General features: G+C 32.7%; 1 protein-coding gene across 3 annotated transcripts in view; it reads left to right on the top strand.

Moving 5' to 3' along the window:
- The window catches only part of SENP7 (SUMO specific peptidase 7), a 130,005-nt gene extending 115,756 nt beyond the window's left edge, over window positions 1-14,249 (top strand). For all 3 annotated transcript variants that reach the window (XM_069472550.1, XM_069472551.1, XM_069472552.1), the window contains 8 exons: window positions 813-935; window positions 6,134-6,226; window positions 6,888-7,012; window positions 8,428-8,480; window positions 9,980-10,023; window positions 10,119-10,187; window positions 10,869-11,019; window positions 13,675-14,249. In XM_069472550.1, coding sequence (XP_069328651.1) covers window positions 813-935; window positions 6,134-6,226; window positions 6,888-7,012; window positions 8,428-8,480; window positions 9,980-10,023; window positions 10,119-10,187; window positions 10,869-11,019; window positions 13,675-13,812 — 796 coding nt within the window. In that variant the 3' untranslated portion in view covers window positions 13,813-14,249. The remainder of the gene's footprint in view (window positions 1-812; window positions 936-6,133; window positions 6,227-6,887; window positions 7,013-8,427; window positions 8,481-9,979; window positions 10,024-10,118; window positions 10,188-10,868; window positions 11,020-13,674) is intronic.
- Window positions 14,250-19,840: the final 5,591 nt, after the last annotated feature.

The following is a 19,840-nucleotide window of genomic DNA, read 5'->3' as shown; positions in this document are numbered from 1 at the left end:
GAACAGGCACCATTCCTGATCTGCATGAATGCTCACAACCATTCTCTCTAATCTTTTTGGGTAGTTATTTCCCCAGAGCTTGGGTGTTTTCCTTACATACATGCAGTGATCAATACTCTGCTAAATACTTGAGGAGGACTCTCTGCAGCTATCTGGAGTTCTTTCTCCCATACAGCTCTTTCCTTTTCAGTATGCTGATCTGCAAACTCTAGCTACTCAGTTCTTAAAAAACAATTGCAAGGGCATTTTCAAATCTGCGTACACTATTAAGAATAGCAGACTTGTCTAATTATGAAGGGTTTAATCATTATGTGATTGAATTATAAGCTTGTATGGAAGAATTGTTTTAGTATAGAAGTGAAATAAGGCTCTAGAGATCAGTCATATCTCAATTATTAAAATTTTTCTAGATTTAGGAGTGTCATGGTTTCAGATTTATACTTTATTGTGTGATTATTTGATTAATATTTTCTTCTAACCTCATTCCTCTGCATTGTAAGCTCTATGGGGGCAAGTACTTTATTTTTCACCTCTTAATTTGCGTTTTTGGTGTAAACATGGTGTTTGTTACATGTTAGGAATTTGATAAATATTTATTAAATAAATGAATAAGTGGGCAATTTCTACTTTAAATGATCTTAATAGAAGGTGAGGTAACTTAAGACCAAACTGAAAGCTGAAATCAGAAGAAACTGCAAGATTGCTTTGAAATCTGATTGTATATAAAAATGAAGATTTCCAGAACATAAAATTGTGGGAAGACCAGGTAAAATCTATAAATAATTTACTTTTGTGGTGTTACTGCTTTACAGGTATCTTATATTGGAGAAGGCATCAGATGAACTTGTTGAACGAAGTCACATTTTTAGTAGCTTTTTCTATAAATGCTTGACAAGAAAGGAAAATAATTTAACAGAAGATAATCCAAATCTTTCGTAAGTTAATCCTCTAATGTACTTAAGTTTTAAGAGAAAGTATACTATTTTGATGCTCCTAATGAAGTAGTGTCTTTATAGTATTTCCTAGAATGGGCAGAATTACCATTTGTGCAGGTCCTGGGTCTGTTTGCCATGAGAGCCATTTCTCATCCTTCCACTCTTCTGCTCTCTGTGACAGGGAGGCTGACACTGTCAGACTACATTTCCACTTGCATGTCCCTGAGGGATAATGGAAGTTGGAGGGCAAAGAAGACAGAAGCCAGGGTATTTTTTCCCTACCCTCTTTGCCCTGGACAGTGATTCTGGTAGTAGCTGTATTTCCTCTGTGGGTATCTCTCTCTCCCTGGAGAGACCTGTTAGAGCTCCACCTTCCATCTGGAGGTACTGCTTCTTCCTGTTGACCTCCACCGTAGGGGTATAGCAGTTTCCTAGTATGCTGATCTTTGGTTGCCTCACTGTCTCACTGTCCCCTGTTTTGGCTTTGTACTTTGTCTGTCATTTCTGTAGTCAATTCCCTACATTACATTCTATCTGTTATAACGATATAGGGTTGTTTTGGTTTTCCTGGTTAGATACTCACCAACATACTTCTATTTAAATTAAACTGATGTAACATTATATGAAATACCATATTTGTTTGTACAATTTAGCTGAATTTTTGCTGTAGTATTTTCTTTCTTTCTTTACTTTTTAGAGACAGGGTCTCACTATGTTGCCCAGGCTGGCTCAAACTCCTGGCCTCAAGTGATCCTCCCACCTCAGCCACCCAAGTAGGTGGGACTACAGCTGTGCACCACAGCACCCTGCTCCCAAGTATTTTTTGATTAATGCTAAAACCTATGGAGCAGTGGATAGGGATAGGCAAAAAGGAGGAAGGAGGTATTATTTCTTAGACAGCAGTAACTTGGATAGTTGTTAAAACATGGAACATTTCACTCCTTTCCCAAGGCCTAATATTATCTATTTGAATAGACTCATGATAAAATTAAGAGTTTTTATTTTTTAAAAAGTTACTGTAAATATTTTTGTACTACTTTACAATTTATAAGGTACACTTATGTACATTATTTCAATTTTTTCTCTCATAGCAGTGCTTTTAGATATATAGGACATATAAATGGTATCCTAGTTTTTCAGATGAGGAAGGAGTCTAATAAAGATTAAAAATTTTGACTAAGGACAGATAGCTAGTGGGTGGCAGAACTTAATACTTAAATCCTTTAAAGGTACTTAAATCCTTACCTTTTAACCCATTAGTCCAAAGTTTTCATTGTACTAGACTGCCTTAAAAAATGATTATGACAGTTTATCTCATTAAAGCAATAGAAATAATAAACATGTAAGAACATGATTAAATAGATAAACTTCTTGAATTGTTGTATTGTTGGAGAAAGAGGGTAGAAATAGGGAGACTATTAATATTTATCGAGTGCCTACTTGGAACTAAGACAATGAACATGAAATTATGTACTTCTACAGTATTCTTGTGAGATTAAGTGTCATTGTCTTTATTAATTGAAGCTTAAAGAAGTTAGATAAGTTTTCCAAAGTTGGGTATAGTTTTCCAGTTTCAAAGTTCAATTCTATCTGTTGTTTGTAGTGTTGTGACTATATAATTTATGGTCTAAATTGGAACACTTGTGACAATAACTGGAGATTCTATTAATGGTTACACTGAGCAACTAGTATATATACTGGGATGTGTAGCTGACTGTATTTTGAGTGTCTTTGTGGGTTTATAATTTGTGCTGATGGACAAGGCCTGCCAGGATGAGTGAAGGAGAAATCGTAATTTGAAAATATTCCTGATAATGAGGATTATTGGAGAGGAGGTTATATGGAAGAGGGAGATTTATTAAGTAAATTCAATATTTAACATTTCTGATGTCCTCCTGTTCTATTTCATATATACAGAAATTAATAGTTGTATCATGCAGTTAATCCCATATTTTGTTTTAAGATTATTCAATGTACAGGTTGTGCATCTGGTGTATCCACATTCAAACTAAGGAAATGAAAGTAGGTAGATTCTGCTGTATTATTAGGTTTTTAAAAAATCAGATATTGTGCACCTGATTATATATAAAAGTAATAAATACAAAGGTACATGAGCAGCATACTCTAGGGTACCCTTACTAATGCTTGATCTCATAAACACTCACATATACACATATTAAATTGTGTGAATGCTAATGTATACTTGACAGACCAAGTATTAGTATTCACACAGTCTGATATATCAGACCAAGCATTAATAGTTACACAAAGATTTTCAAAAGAAGACAGACTAATGGCCAAGAAACATATGAAAAAATGCTCAGCATCTCTAATCATCAGGGAAATGCAAATCAAAACCACAGTGAGAGATCATTTAACTCCAGTGAGAATAGCTTTTATCAAAAAGTCCTAAAACAATAAATGTTGGTGTGTATGTGGAGAGTTAGGAACACTCATACACTGCTGGTGGGACTGCAAACTAGTACAACCTCTGTGGAAAGCAATATGGAGATACCTTAAAGAGCTACAAGTACAACTACCAATTGATTCAGCAATCTCATTACTGGGCATCTACCCAAGGGAAAAAAGACATTCTATAAAAAAGACATCTGCACTTGAATGTTTATGGTGGCACAATTCACAATTGCAAAGATGTGGAAACAACCCAGGTGCCCATCGATACATGAGTGGATTAATAAAATGTGGTATTTGTATACCATGGAGTTCTACTCAGCCACAAAAAGCAATGGTAATCTAGCACTTCTTGAAAAATTATCCTGGATAGAGCTGGAGCCCATTCTACTAAGTGAAATATCACAAAAATGGAAAATCAAGCACCACATGTACTCACCATCAAATTGGTATTAACTGATCAACACTTCAGTGCACCTATAGTAGTAACATTCATCCGGTGTTGGGCAGATGGGAGGGGGGAGGAAGGGAATGGGTATATTTACACCTAATGGGTACGATGAGCACCGTATGGGGGATGGACACGCTTGAAGCTCTGACTTGGGTAGGCCAAAGGCAATATATGTAACCTAAACATTTATACCCCCGTAATATGTTGAATTAAAAAAAAAAAAACAGTTACACAAAGAAACCCTACAAATCAGCAAAAAAAAAAAAAAAAAAAAAGAAAGAAAAAAAAAGATAAAAAGATAATCCAGAAGGAGAGTGATGAGAGATATAAATTTTAATGGTCAATAAATTGACAACAAAAGCCTCAAACTACCTAGTGTTAGGAAACTGTGGACTAAATTATTCTCAAACTCTTTACCATGGTTTATGAGATCCTGCAAGAACTTTCCATCACTCTGAACTCATCTCACAACATTTACCACACTTCAGTTCAACATACCTCTTTTCAGTTTTCAAATATGTTAAGCTCTTCCCTATTTTCTGCCTGAAGCTTTTTCTCCTGGCACTTTTTTTTTTGTCTAACAATATGATCTCTAATCATTTTGTTTGTTTGTTTGCTTATTTTCTGTTTCGCATCCTAAGCTCCATGAGGTCAGGGACCTCATCTGTCTCATTTTTCACTGTATCCCCAGTGTCTTGCCCAGTGCTTGGAACATACTATTAATGGAAACTCAAAATAAAAGATAATAAGAATGCCTATTATTGAATACTGAGAGAACTGTTAGACATTTAATTGGAATTTCCTATACAGTTAGGAACTTGAGACTAAGAGATCATGTGTGACCCTCATATTCTCTCCGATCCTTCCCTCCCCCATTCTGTATCTGTTATATTCCAATCAAATAAGGTTAGCATAATCAGGAGGTCTACCAAACACCAACATAATAAAACAAAGAAAACCAGTTGTCTCTCCATAAGCTTTTCAAATGGAAAACAAATTAACAGACTATGCACTAGTTGAAAGTAATTGTTTATAATAATTATCATGATTTGATCCTTCTGAAATGAGAAAATTCAATAAACATGCAACTCCTGATTATTTATGTAGTTAATCTTCCACATAGTGTCTACTCCATGTCACAACTTTTAGCTCATTCTGGATCCTATCTTATACCTAATGTTTACGCGATGTGGTTTTGGTTAGATATTATTCAGATGCACAAGGATGAGGCATAGATATCAGTTTCCTACATTACTTGTTAATAAGTGTATGAGAACTTAATGGTTTGTTTTTTCCCCCACATAAAGAGTTCCTTCTAAGGGACTGAGCCAGAAGTCACAGACCACCTCCTTTATGCCCCTGTTAAATACCATTTTCTTCCTAAGACTTTTTTTTAAACGTTATCCTTCAGAAATGAACTAAGACTTTTCTTTAACATCCAAACTTGGTTTGATATCATCTCTCCTTAACTCCCCTAATTAGTTAAAGAAAAGAAACTAGTATGTGTGTATGTGCATGCCAAACCTGAGAAAAGAAACTAGTGTTTATGTATATGCATGCCAACCCTGTTCTAGGTGGTTATCTTAGATGCTCTAACATAATTCTTTTGTATCCCTTATAACACTTATATTTTAGTTATTTGTTGTACTTTTTTTCTGCCCTCATTAGATTATGAATTCTTTTAGGTCAGTGTAGGTGATTTTCTTTATTTGTTCTCAGGATCTTAATAAATATTTGTTGAAGAAATAAAAGGAAAGATGGATGAATGGTGGGTACACTTAACTACATTGTGCTATAGTTTCCTTATGTATGAAAGAAGAGGAGATGAGTTTCATTTTTTAAAATCTAACCGTAAAAGCCTCATTTCTTCTCCTCCATTAAGTTTTATTTTTTATTTATTTATTTATTTATTTTCCCCACGCCGCCCCCCTCCATTAAGTTTTAAAAGCTCTCTCATCACAGACATAACATTTGGACAATTCTGTTAAGGTTTAATGATAATATTTTATATCAGGTTTAGATGTAGCTAAACAGAATAAATAGGTTTAACTGTGTTTATATTCAGTTGCTGAGCCACTTTGGGAATCTCCAAAACATTTAATAAATCACTGCCTTTATTTTGTCCATTTCATCATTGTTTATAGTGATTAAATTTAAGAACAACCAGGAGTTAATAAAAGGGGATATATTTTTATTGTGTTAAATAGTATATATCTTGAGGAAGGTGGGTAAATAAACTAAACCTAACATTTTTCAGTATGTAAAAATGGCTCTTGAAGTCCTTATCTTAAATTAAAAATTTTTAATATATCAAATCTATCTTTCATTGTCCCAGAATGGCACAGAGAAGACATAAAAGAGTAAGAACTTGGACTCGTCACATAAACATTTTTAATAAAGATTACATCTTTGTACCTGTAAATGAATCGTGAGTATTTTAGATTATTTAAAAGCAAATTTAGAGAGTTCAGAAAAAAATATATTGTGTAGTGTTTTTAGATGAATAATCAGTAAAAATTATGGATATATAAATCTCAGGTATTATTTTAAATTTTTTACTATAAAAGTAGCTAAGACAATGAATTACTTATCTTAGATTTTGGTTTGACAATGGTTATGTTGTTAATATAGTAAAAAAACCAAAATGATAAATGATCACAAGACTATAATGACTAAAACATTGAATTTTTTTTTTGATTCAAGAAAAGATTTTCTAAATAAAAAAATCAAAATATTTTAGGGTGAATTTTTAAATACTTAAGAGAACAAACTCTTTAAGCACTAGTACAAAAAAGGTGAGGCTATGAGTTTGTTTATTAAAGCAGATCCTCAAGGAGAAATGCTGATTTGTATGCAAGTACCTAAGTTTGAGTTATTCAGATGTTACCCTACGTAGTGTTACTTATGCCTTGGTAACTTTGGATATTTAATTAGTTTTGGAATATTTGCTCTATATTATAGTCATATATTACCATGGACATTTTCAAAATTAATATGAGGTTTGTCATACCCACTTTCTCAGCTCTAGAATGTATTCTTCTACATTGTTTAGACTGCATGTTATTAAGATTGTAGTTCTTTTTCAACAGGTCTCACTGGTATCTTGCAGTCATTTGTTTTCCATGGTTAGAAGAAGCCGTGTATGAAGATTTTCCACAAACTATTTCTCAGCAGTCCCAGGCTCAGCAGTCCCAACATGACAACAAAACAATAGGTGACATCCTTAATGTAGATGGTGTTTTTAATAATGATGACAATAGTATTAATATAATGGTTATAGGAACAATATGAAGTTAAAGGTAGTATAGTTATTTGTTATTAAACTTACTAGAAGAAAGAAAAAAATCTGAAATTTTCATGATAAACACCCAATTTCATGTATAGACAAACTGTAATTCTTAAGTTATACTATTATATCAAGTTTTATAGCATTTAAAAATTAATTATTGATTTCATTATGAAATATTTCAAATATACAAAAAGGTATAGTTAATATAAGCAACTATTGGTACCCCCTTCACCTAGCTTAAGGAATTAACTTTACTGATATAATCAGAGTCTCCTCTGTGATCCTTCCCATTCTTTCTTCAATCTAGAAATAACCATCATGCTAAATTTGATGTTTATTCCCATGCATTTTAAAATTATTATTACCATTGGCATTTTTTGCTTGTTTTAACTCTGTTTTTAAATTGACAGAAAAAATTGTATGTACTTACCATGTACAGCATGATGTTTTGAAGTATATATACATTGTGGAATAACTAAATTTAGCCAATTAACATTATAGTATTTTTTAATAGAATATCTTTGCTAACATGACTAAGAATTCATGTCATAGATTTTCAGGCATAGCTTGAAATCTCCCATTTTTACTTAATAAAATTTAACATATTTCTTGTGGACTCTGATAATTTGGCTTGGTAAAATATGATCTTTTATAATTCTTAAATTTAACACATTTCTTGTGGACTCTGGTAATTTGGCTAGGTAATACATGATCTCTTATAATTCTTCAATGATTTTTCTTATGTTGTAACCCAAAATCTTAAGTAAGCAAATAAGTCTACTTTCTTTAAGAAAAAAATATCAAAATTAAGTGTTTTATAAAAAAGCTGTGCCTAAGCAGCAAGCAGAATTAATGATAGCCGTTACCATTAATGCTGGCCAAAACCTAGGAGGGAAGAAAGAAAAACTGGTAAAGCAACCAATTATTTTCAATTCTCTCTAATCCTCTTGAACTTCAAAAGGGTACTTACACAAGACTCTATGGTCATAGTTAGAAGAACCACTACCAGGAAATTTGACTACCTTCCACATTAAAACAGCAGGCATTTTGATTAATGAGTTATCTTTGAAGATCATGTTTTTATAGGAAATTGGACCAGCTAACTAGTATTTCAGATTTTGGCTCTGGGGTTTATGTATTGTCTGATAACAGCCAACCATTGTCAGTTTTACCTGTTGATTAAATTTTATGCATGACATTAACCATGAAAAAATTAAATAGATCCTAGGTATTTTTTCTTTAATTACTACTGTGCATACAAATTACAATTTAAGCTTACCTAAATTATCCATATTAAAAATACAATAAAGACTCATAGTCACTTTGTTATTTCTAACTAGATAATGATCTACATACTACTTCGACACCATCTTTGAGTGCAGAGGATTCTCAAGTAAGTGTGTTCTTTACAGATGTGAAGGAAGGAAAACTCATGAATATAATAATATTAACTGTAAGATAGGGCACAGCTTGGTGGACTGTGCTGGATATTAGTGGCCCATCATTACATTGTGTCGCTTTATGATTCTTTGACAGTTTTTATGGGGCTAGGAAAGAGAACAAGAGAGGTTGTCATTCTTCTTGTATCTAGTTAGCTTCCTTTAACTTTCCAGGTTTGTTTATTTAGTAGTTTATCTGATGTACATACATCTTGGTTAACTACTTTTCTAATTTTTAAGAATCATGTTTACTTTTTGCATTCATTATGTCAGTAACTTTTTCAACTTAGTGTAATTAATAATCTTAGCAAGCACATTTTATATTCTAGTTTCTATTGTAAATTGTTGGTAAAAATCATTCAAGTTAGAGTCAAGGTCAACCTACATGACTGTAGACTAAAATAGTTACCATTAACTTTTCTTTATATGGGGCTCCAAACCACTATGCATAGTCTAGATTTGGTGTTCTAATTGATTAACATAGCCACCTAATGAATTTTTGTGTGTGTATAGACATAGGCCTCTCTGGCATAGGCCTATGTCTTTACTGTCCCTGGTATAGAGTGTCACTTCTTACAGTGGAAGATTTTCTTTTCTGCTGTCACAGTGGCAGTATAGCAGAGTTCCTTCTTGTTTCTAGGGCCAGGTTTCTCAGATTGAGTGCCTTGGAATACTAGTTCTAAATGCAGTGTAAGATAAAAAGGATTCTAAGGTCAGTTAAGTTGGACAAATCCTGTGTACTATTCATCTCTTAGAGATTCACTGTGTATATTAGAATAATAAAGATACCGCAAAGATCTACATTAAAGAAATATGTTTAAGTTTGATATATTGTTTCTCAAATTTGTGAATAAAAACAAAAACAACAAAATTTCCCATCCTTTTTCCTTAATATACATTAATACTCTGCTTCTTGTACTTCAAAGGGAAGAATGTATCTCTACTGACATCATAAGTTGTATTAGAAAATGTATGTAAAGATAGGTTAAATTAACTTGTTTGTCTTTGTTTAAGATGATAACTTTGAATGGAAGTAAAGTTCCAGATTGTTTTTTAGGACAGGTTAAAGCTTTATAACTGCTTGAGGTCACATCCAAAAGTGTATAAACTACTGTTTTACCAGTGTAAGAAAATAAATTAATGAATTTTTGTAAAATGAAGCTAGCTCACTTCAGATGATTAAAAGAACTCTTACTTGAAATTTTAATTTCAAAGTTGTTTGAAACAGTCTTAAGGATTGAATTTTACTGATAACGTTAGCCATGAAAAAATTAAATAGATCCCAGGAATTTTTTTCTTTGATTACTAGTATGCATACAAATTACAATTTAAGCTTATCTAAATCATCTTTATTAAACATATAATAAAGACTCATAATTGCTTTATTTCATAATTTGAATATTAATTCAAACTAGCTTTAATTGCAAAGTCATAAAAATTCATGTTATTTCAGAGTACCGAGATGAATATGTCAGTACCAAAGAAAATGTGTAAAAGGTAGGTACATGCTATCAAACAAGTTTTTTTTAGATATTTAAATATACTTGACATACAAGTACGTAAATCTTGATTTCATCCTTTACTTTTTATAGGCCATGTATTCTCATACTAGACTCCTTAAAAGCTGCTTCTATACAAAACACAGTTCAGAATTTACGAGAGTAAGTAATGACAATTTTATCATTCAGTCTGTTACATAAAACCTCAGTAATTTTGAAGCTACCTTAAGAATTACTGAAAAGACTGTATCAGGAATTTTATTTTATTATGTATTTAAATGAGGCTGATAAATCTAATCATTAATAAATATCCTCTATTCTGCATTAATATTCAAGTATTAATATTTCTCAAGGATTATATCAAAAGCAAATTCAGAATTTATATTTCTAATTGAACAAAAAACGTAATTTTACAAAGGAGCATTGCAAACAAATATTAGTGATTATCAAAAGTACCACTTTAGAAAAATATAAGAACGCTTTCCCATTTGTATTGTGTGTGTATGTGTGTGTGTGTGTAATTTTGTAATTTACTTAGGGCCTGGAAACATCTAACAATGAAATATTAAAAATCATTTGTTAGTTTATAATATAAATAACTCAATGTACTTGAGTTGTGAAAGCTGAATTGTTGAAAAAGTTTAGCTTTTAGTTTGAAAATTGCATGTTTTCTTTAAAGTAGCATTTGGGAAGGCTCACAAAATATAGTTTGCAAAATTCAGTCTTTGGAAATTTGGCTTGAGATAATACATCTGGCAGCAAATGTTTTTCTGCCTTTGTAAAAATGTTGCATACTGATAAAGAGATTTCTACTTGAGTCACTCTGTTTATTGATGATTTTAGGTATTTAGAGGTAGAGTGGGAAGTTAAGCGAAAAACTCATCGTGAATTCAGCAAAACAAACATGGTGGACCTATGCCCTAAAGTTCCTAAACAGGACAATAGCAGTGATTGTGGAGTATATTTACTGCAATATGTGGAAAGCTTCTTCAAGGTATGTCAAGATATAAATAAGTTTTTTTATTCACAGTTGCCAGCACACAATCACAAGTTACTGGGCAAGCAAAGAGGTAAGAAAATGTTACAGATAATCAAGATTAAAAGAAAGAAAAAAAGAAAGAAATAGAACCACATATGATACAAATATTGTAATAAGCAGAGAAGAACTTTAATATGATTTGATTAATATGTTAGAGAAAATAAAGTCAAAAATGAACAAAATGGATGAAGAGATGGAGTATACAAAAAGAAAAAAAATAAAATGGACATTCTAGAGCTGAAAATATGTAATGATATATCTGAAATTAAGAATTTATTGGATGGGTTTAATAACAGATTGGATACAGCAGAAGACAGGATTAATGAACTTTAAGGAAAGATAATATAAAGTACCCAACTGTAGCTCAAAGAGAACAGAGAATAAAAAACAAGTGTCAAACAGTCAAAGGTCTAATTTACATGTAATTGGAATCCCAGAAGGGTTGGAGAGAGAGAATAGTGCAGTCACAATATTTTAAAAAGAATTTTCTAAAACTAAAAGACCTGTTTATTCAAGTAGCTCAGAAAACCAGAGCTTGAAAAATTATAATTACAAACATGGCTGTTAATTTTTTAGCTCACAGAGACTCTATAGAAACTGTAGCAATATTAAGAAATTTTAAATAGCAAAGAATCACTCTTTGCTTTTTGACCTATCAGCTCATTACTTCAGTCATTACCAATATTATTTATGAAGATGGGTCCCTGATCATCACCTAAATACAAATCTGGGAACGACACCAATTGGACACCAGACTGAGGTGGGGGGTGGGGGAGGGGATGGGGGTATGCCTACACAATGAGTGCATTGCGCACCGTTTGGGGAGTGGTAACACTTGAAGGTGCTGACTAGGGAAAGGGAGGGTGGGGAAAAAAATATGAAACTATTGTTTTTAACTTGCACTGTTCACTTAATAATATATCATGAATATTTCCCGTAAAAAAAAAAAATAGCCTATGGTAATTATCTAAAAAAAAAAAAAAAAAATGAAGATGGGGTGTTTTTGACTAGGAGTCTGCTTGGAGAATGCTTAAAGGTACTTTGGAAGCATGAGGGTTTTAGTATACAGTTACAACTTTGTAATGTTTTTAATATGGGAGAAGAGTGATAATATATAGTAAGAGATTGTACATAAATATCTGTTATATTGGGATTTTTTCTCCTTCTTAATTCTACACTGGAACTTCATCATAGCGTGACATCTCCGGTCCTCTAATACTCTTTCCAAATAGATTTCATTTTGTGTTTAGAATATTCAAAGTACCTTACTTATTATATAACATATTCTGAGTCTGTTACATAATTCTACTTTATATACCCTCAGTCAATAGAATATACTTCTAATACAGGATCAATCACCATGTAAGATTACTGGGGAAGAAACCTCTGAAATCTAAATGTTGTGTTTTTCAAATGTGTACACTAATATAACATAGCTTAGGTTAAAAAAAAATGTGCTTAAGGCAGATCACTCAAAACCTATGGAACTAAATGGTAATAAAAACAACATTACTTCTAATAGAAATACTAGCACAGTAAATCTCCACTGGCATTTGCTCATAGAATCACAGTCTGTCCGTCCTTTTGGCCTTACACCCTGAGGCTCATAATTTCTTCTTTAAGACTAAGTCCTTCTTACATATGGCTTCTATCAATGTCATCAAATTTATAAACATAATCTAAGGGTAGCCTTCTTCAGCAATTTTTTTTTTTTTAAACACAGAGGGAAATGTCTTTGCAATTTCAACTTACAATTTCCTGATTAAGCTTAACGTAATAGAAAATGTAGTGGATTTTAACGCCATTAAATCAGCTATTTCTTGCATTAAAAGAAGGCACTTTTGTAGGATTTTTCATTTTTCATGAGATTCTTCATTTATTGATAAGGCTTTTCTCTTTGTTTTTTTTTTTTTGAGACAGAGTCTCGCTCTGTTGCCCGGGCTAGAGTGCCATGGCGTCAGCCTAGCTCACAGCAACCTCAAACTCCTGGGCTCAAGTGATCTTCCTGCCTCAGCCTCATGAGTAGCTGCAACTACAGGAATGTGCCACTATGCTTGGCTAATTTTTTCTCTATATATGTTTTTAGTTGTCCAGCTAATTTCTTTGTAGTTTTAGTAGAGACGGGGTCTCGCTCTTGCTCAGGCTGGTCTCGAACTCCTGAGCTCAAGCAATCCTCCCACCTCGGCCTCCCAGAGTGCTCGGATTACAGGCGTGAGCCACCGTGCCCGGCCTCTGTGTTTTAATAGTTTTAAAATATTAACATCTTGGGAAAAATTGTGATAAAACCAACCTGACTTGTGCCCTGTTCTGAATCATTCTCTACCGATTATTTGTGCTGATTCACTTAAACATGCATAGTAGCAGAACAGACAGTATTTAATTTTGATGCTCAAAAGTTAGCAATTAAATGAAAATGTTCTAAAATTGATTGTGGTGATATAATAAAAACTGTTATATTGTATATTTTAGGTGAATTGTATTATGTGAGTTATATCTTAATAAAGTTATTTTTAAAAAGTTAGCAATTTCTCATTTCTTGTAAAAATGAAATTAAAACAAATTTGAAGTTATGCTGCTAACGTGATTGCATTCTTTATTTTCTCTCATTAGGATCCTATTGTTAATTTTGAACTTCCAATTCATTTGGAGAAATGGTTTCCTCGTCATGTAATAAAGACCAAACGGGAAGATATTCGAGAACTCATTTTGAAACTTCATTTACAGCAACAGAAGGGCAGCAGTAGCTAGTTAATCTGTACAAACATGACACAGATGTTCTCTAAGATTACTGGAAAGCCTCTTACCAGCATTTGTGTTAGCCAGCTCACAGAGAAGAAAATAACTTGCAGTAGTTTTATAAGTCATTGGACATTATTTAAAATATATTATTAGAATTGTTGGGATCTCATAGATGGAGTAGGAATGGGGATGATATAGATAAACTTATTAGATAGAAATCAAAATTTCATAAATATTTCATATTTTTCTGAATAAATATGCTTGGATTATGCAATAGCATATGTAATGTGGGAATGTTTTTGTATATAATAAGACTATGTGATCTGTACTTCCACATGACTTGGTGTTGAGGGGAGTTAGGTCCTCCGTGGTGCCAGCCCCAGTGCTTGTCAAATTTGTTGACAAGTCATATCATATTGTAATTCTATTCTTTGCAGCTCAAGCATGCAGTATGAATACTGTGTATTTTTTTAAAAAGAGAATTTAGTATCAAGGCTTCAGAAAATGCCATTTACGGCATCCCTTCTGTATGATGTAAAAAAAGACATTCATAATGTTAGGAAGATGACAAAAATTCATTTTTAAAGTGTAGTTTATTATTCTCAATTGCTAAATACAGTTACTCTGCTCTATTTTTTTTTTCCATTTCTTTGTCATATGTTGGGATCTGAGAACTTAGTTCATTTGTTCAGGGTAAAATTTGGAACAAAAAAATTTAGCTCTCCAGAGTAGGTTTTTAAAAATTATACATGTAGCTCAATGTAGTCTATTTGAGGTGTAGCTATATAGATACCCACTCCTACATTATTCCAGAATATGTGTACACAGTTTCTATAATGTAGAAGATAAAATTGGTCTCCTCACAACTTTAACAAAAAAATACTCTTAAAGTCCTATTTATTAATTGTAGAACTAAATATATAATTTTATAGCTCAGTTTAGCCAGTATTCATCTGCAAAGCCAGATTGCTCTCATTGCCTTTATATTTTTAAATTGTAGTTTTTAGAGACCTGTGATCCTCATGGAGCTTAATTTTTTTAATTAAATATTCAGGTAACAGCTCTGAATTCATGTGATAATGGTGGTATTATATATGATTAAACATTTCAGAACCTTCTAATGTTATCAGGAATATTTTGAGAGAAACATGATTATAGGTATTTTCTCAGATAAGAAAAAAGCTTTTTAACAATATTATTTTCATCTTCTGTTTTAAGCATCTCTTGGATTTGTGTTGTAACTATATGTAAAGAGGGTGAAACAAAGGCAATTTAAGATAAAGCTAAAACATCTGAATGTTTTATTTCAAAATCTTGTGAATTGAGGTTGTCAGTTAAGCCTGTGTCCTTAGCTTTTGTTAATCCAGTCACCATCTTTATATTGTTAAATATTTGTCTTTTGGGGGTTTCATAAAAGATGGTTATAATTACATATTTCATTCCCAATTTGTGTGTGTGTGTTGGAGACTTTTTAAGGTGACTATTAATTGTTTTGTACATCTAATTTTTGGAAAGCAAGAATATAAGACATTGTGTGATTTCTTAACTCTTATGTTTGTATGTTTTTCAAAGATATCACCGTCCTTTATCATGTTTTGAAGATTGTTTAAAATTCATTTGCCTAAATTCATGTGCAAATAATGCTTTGATGATATCAACATTTTATATTAAACATATTTCCAATTCATTAAATAGAGGTGTAATATTTTTCTTAAGAAACATGAACCATTGTTAGAAATAAATTTCCAGTCATGCCCAGTGGATATCATATAATTGATGCTTAAATTAATTTTTCTTCCTATTTTAATAGTCATAGTTTATTTGAATGCTAGTTCAAAAATTGAATGCTAGGGGAATTTTTTAAGCATCTACTAGCAAGCATTTTCCTAGGCACAAAGAATGAATGAGAGCTCTTCTTCCTGAGTCATTTATGGACATATGAATAATTTTAATATTCTCTAGTAAGAACAATCATAAAGTTTCTTTGGGAACACAGGAGGGAGCTCAGCCTAGAGGGGGGAGTGTGTGTGTGTGTGTGTGTGTGTGTGTGAGTGAAAGGAGGTTGAGAGGTAGCAAGGGGATTGTTCGTGGACAGAGCAATCCTTCATGGAGAAGATAATGTTGTTTAACTCACGACTCTTGTGATTAAAAGAAAAAAGCAAGTTTTTTTAAAAAGTCATATTCAATTAATTAGGTCTTAGAAAAAGTTGAATACCTCTTAAAATCAGCTTTTCTTTTTATGTCACGAGGAAAAAGAGGTTTAGACTTGTCATATAGAACCCATCCTAATCTTTTTCCAGCCTGTATTCTATCCTCATCTTTCCATTGTCCCATACTTTTTAGTTATATAAAATTATTCATCCATGCATTAAGACTGCCTCTGGAGTCTCTTGTAACTGAACTTATCCTTGTGGAAATTTGGAAACTTTGCCTACAGGTTGTTCAGAAGTTATGTGTGTATGAGGTGTCCTGCTGCTGCTGTGACCTGCACTCACCCAGGTGGTCTCTTCTGTTACAACTCAGTGCATACCTTTTGGGGGCTGGAAAAATCAGAGTCAGTACTCCTATAAAGACTACAGGTGGAGATGTACTTTACCTGAAATTATCATGATAACTTTGTTCCTGTGCTGTATTCTTCTACAAAGTAAGCCTGGAGCCAGGTTATGGACTGTTATACCATGAGTGTAAATGTCATGTTAAACCCAAGACCATAGATGGTTGTGTGGAGTGGGTGTTATGATATTGTACCTTCATACCTACAGGCCTTGCACATGATATTCCTTTTCACTACTTTATGTGAACTTTATTTTCCCAAAATCTAACTGAAATATCACCACCCCTGCATCTGCTCAAACAGAATGATTCATTCTCTCTCCTGCTGTCCCATAACAATTTCTATGTGCCTCTCTAATTGCTTTTATTACAGTATTTATATACACGTTTTTCTCTTTTGATTGTGAGCTCCTTAAAGACTGGAAACATTTTCTATTTCCTGTATTAAGTATATTAGTAGCATATAGTAAATATTTCAGAAAATTTTGTTGAATCAATAAATGATCCTCAACTGACTTGGAATTAGGTATGGATGAAGGAATCTGTACTTATCTCTAAAGCATGGAGCTTTATATTTAGTTCTTATATACTTATGATTTGGGGACATTTCTTGAAGCACAACAAGGTTCAAGGACCATCATATGAGATTTTGAAATATTTCCTTAAAAGAAATCTCCTTAAAAACTCAAGGAATATTTTTTTCTGGGTACTTAAACATTAGAGAGATCATCTGTTTCATCTGTAGGTAAAAAATTCAAAATTCTTAGTAAGACTTTCAAGATATTCCATAATCCATCTCTATTAAACTTGTCAGCCTTCATTTCCAGCCTATTTACTGTGTGGGCCTATCCTGCTCCAGCAAATAACTTTCTATTTTCTGTATAAACAGTATACTTTTCCACCTTATTGTTCATGACCAGGAATTTCTTTCCTGACTCTTAATCCTTCCCGTTAACCATTCCCACTTATCCCCACTGAAATGCCAACCAGGCCATTTAAGGCCCAGCCGAAATAAACCCTTTCCATTTTTTCCAGTTGGAGTTAATCTTGGGTTCCCATGACACAAACTTATGGCAGTTATCACCTACTTCTTTGTACCAGAGGTGCAGTTATTCTAAGAATGGTGTAGTTAAAAGTTACAATTACATCAATGTCAACCTAAAACGAATTTATAAAATTATGACCCTATTTAGAATGAAGCCAGCTACATTTTTTATACTTTATTTATTTATTTATTTATTTTTTTTTTTTTTGAGACAGAGTCTCACTCTGTTGCCCAGCCTAGAGTGAGTGCCGTGGCGTCAGCCTAGCTCACAGCAACCTCAAACTCCTGGGCTCAAGCGATCCTCCTGTCTCAGCCTCCCGAGTAGCTGGGACTACAGGCATGCACCACCATGCCCGGCTAATTTTTTCTATATATATTTTTAGCTGTCCATATAATTTCTTTCTATTTTTAGTAGAGATGGGGTCTCGCTCTTGCTCAGGCTGGTCTCGAACTCCTGAGCTCAAACGATCCGCCCACCTCGGCCTCCCAGAGTGCTAGGATTACAGGCGTGAGCCACCGCGCCCGGCCTACTTTTGTTTTTTAAAGAACAAGTACATACTGGTTTCTGAAATTTTACAAACTCTATTTTATAGAACATAATGTTTTTGAAATTCTTACATAAATTCTCTATGTGTAATATAAATTTGGGAAAATTTATTTCATTCTGGAGCTTGAACAAAAGAGAATTCCAAAGCTTGAAACCTCTTTAGACTTTATGAACATTTGTAATACAGACAACTAGTATGCAATACATTAGTTTACAAAAAATTTTCATATTTTATGTTTTTATAATTTCAGAATATTATAGGGGTACAAACACTTTGGTTACATATTTTGTAATTCTTACCAACAACCCTGTAATATAGGCAGAGATCATCATACCCAATTTTTTTGGTGAGTAAAAGAGCTAAAAGAGTTTAGGTGATTTACCAAAATCAAACATTAAGTGATACAACTGGGATGTAAGTCCAGGTTTTCTCAATTTAAATACAGAACTGTTTCCAGATTACTATGATTCTCAGAAGATTTTTGGGCATTTTGAACTAGGCCATCAAAAAGAATAATATCCAACTAATATTTGTTACCTAAAAATTCTCCCTTGTTCTGAATTGTCAACATGAAGATTTTCTTAAGACTTTAAAATTTGGCTTAGCTAACAAAATTTTCAGTTTTCTCCCACTCATGCAATAAAGTTTGGCACATAAATTTCTGATAAATTCACCAATATTTTGTAAATGCAACTATGCATATGTATTTAATGGTAATTTATATTTGTTAGCTCTTATAAGGGCTGAAAATGTGGTTTATTTGAAGCTCTATTGAAAACTACACTTGATACGCTTTTCCTAAAGCATAAAATAACATTGAAGATGATTTTGCAAACAAAATTAGTTAAGGATTCTCAAGAGAAATGTGGTTTAGACCTTTATAAAACATTTTTTTCAGAGAACTTCCCCAGAGATACATGAAATAAAATATTAATTCATTGCTATTGGATAGTAAACCCTAGTTTCCACAGAGATTGTGACTAACTTAATTGCTTTTTCCTAGATTTATTTGATAACAGCAACTATCCTAACATAGAAAATTTCATCTGATCCTATGGTGGTGGAGGAAATTCTTTCTTGGTTAAGAGTTGCTCATGTAGAGAAACACACTGCCTGTCACATTTGATTGCAAATTAAAAAACAAAGTTAACATTACATAGTTGTTATTTATATTAAGTGCTTATATATTACAGGCAGTATTCTAAGCCATGTGAGGATTGAATTAGTTAATTAGCTATTTTAATCCTCACAACAGCTCTACCATGTTTGTTTTACTATTTCTATCCCAGAGGAAGGAGAGAAAGTAAGTGGCTATAGTGAAAGATTTTAAAATTATCTATCAAGGAGGGAAATTTACAAGACAGTAGCTTTGTTACAAGAACTAATTTTGTTTTGTATGTAGCTCTGTGTTACTGAAGTAGGTAGATATAGTCCGTCTGCACATTTTCTGTGTATACATCTTAGCTCCTAGGAGAAGCTAGAGAACATATGAATCTACCACGTTCAACTAATAAATTCAGAAAAGTTGGAAAAATCATTGAGTTATATGTGAAATGTATTATTCCTGAAGGGACTGCTTGTTAAAGGCGAGGAGAGTGTTAGTAAAGAGCTTAGCTAGCTAGATTAAAGAAATTGTCTCTCCATCTGCTCTAATTAGCTTATCTCACCAGCTTTTCCAGCATGCTGGTTGTTTCAGAAAAGAAGTTAGAGCTACTTTGAAAGGGAAACGTTTTTTCTTTATGCTAATTTATAATGGTTTTGGAGTGGTTGTCCATTCTTAAACTTTTCAATGTTAGGACTTTCCTGTAAGGATTTGTTATTGGAAGTTTCAAGGCTTTGGGCGCTCAATTAAGGATTTCACCCTCTCCTCATTCCTTTGGTTTTGGCCCCA

Source organism: Eulemur rufifrons, chromosome 7 (assembly GCF_041146395.1).
Source record: "Eulemur rufifrons isolate Redbay chromosome 7, OSU_ERuf_1, whole genome shotgun sequence".
NCBI lineage: Eukaryota > Metazoa > Chordata > Mammalia > Primates > Lemuridae > Eulemur > Eulemur rufifrons.
Note: the sequence above shows the minus strand (reverse complement) of the source record. Positions and strands in the feature narration are given on the sequence as shown.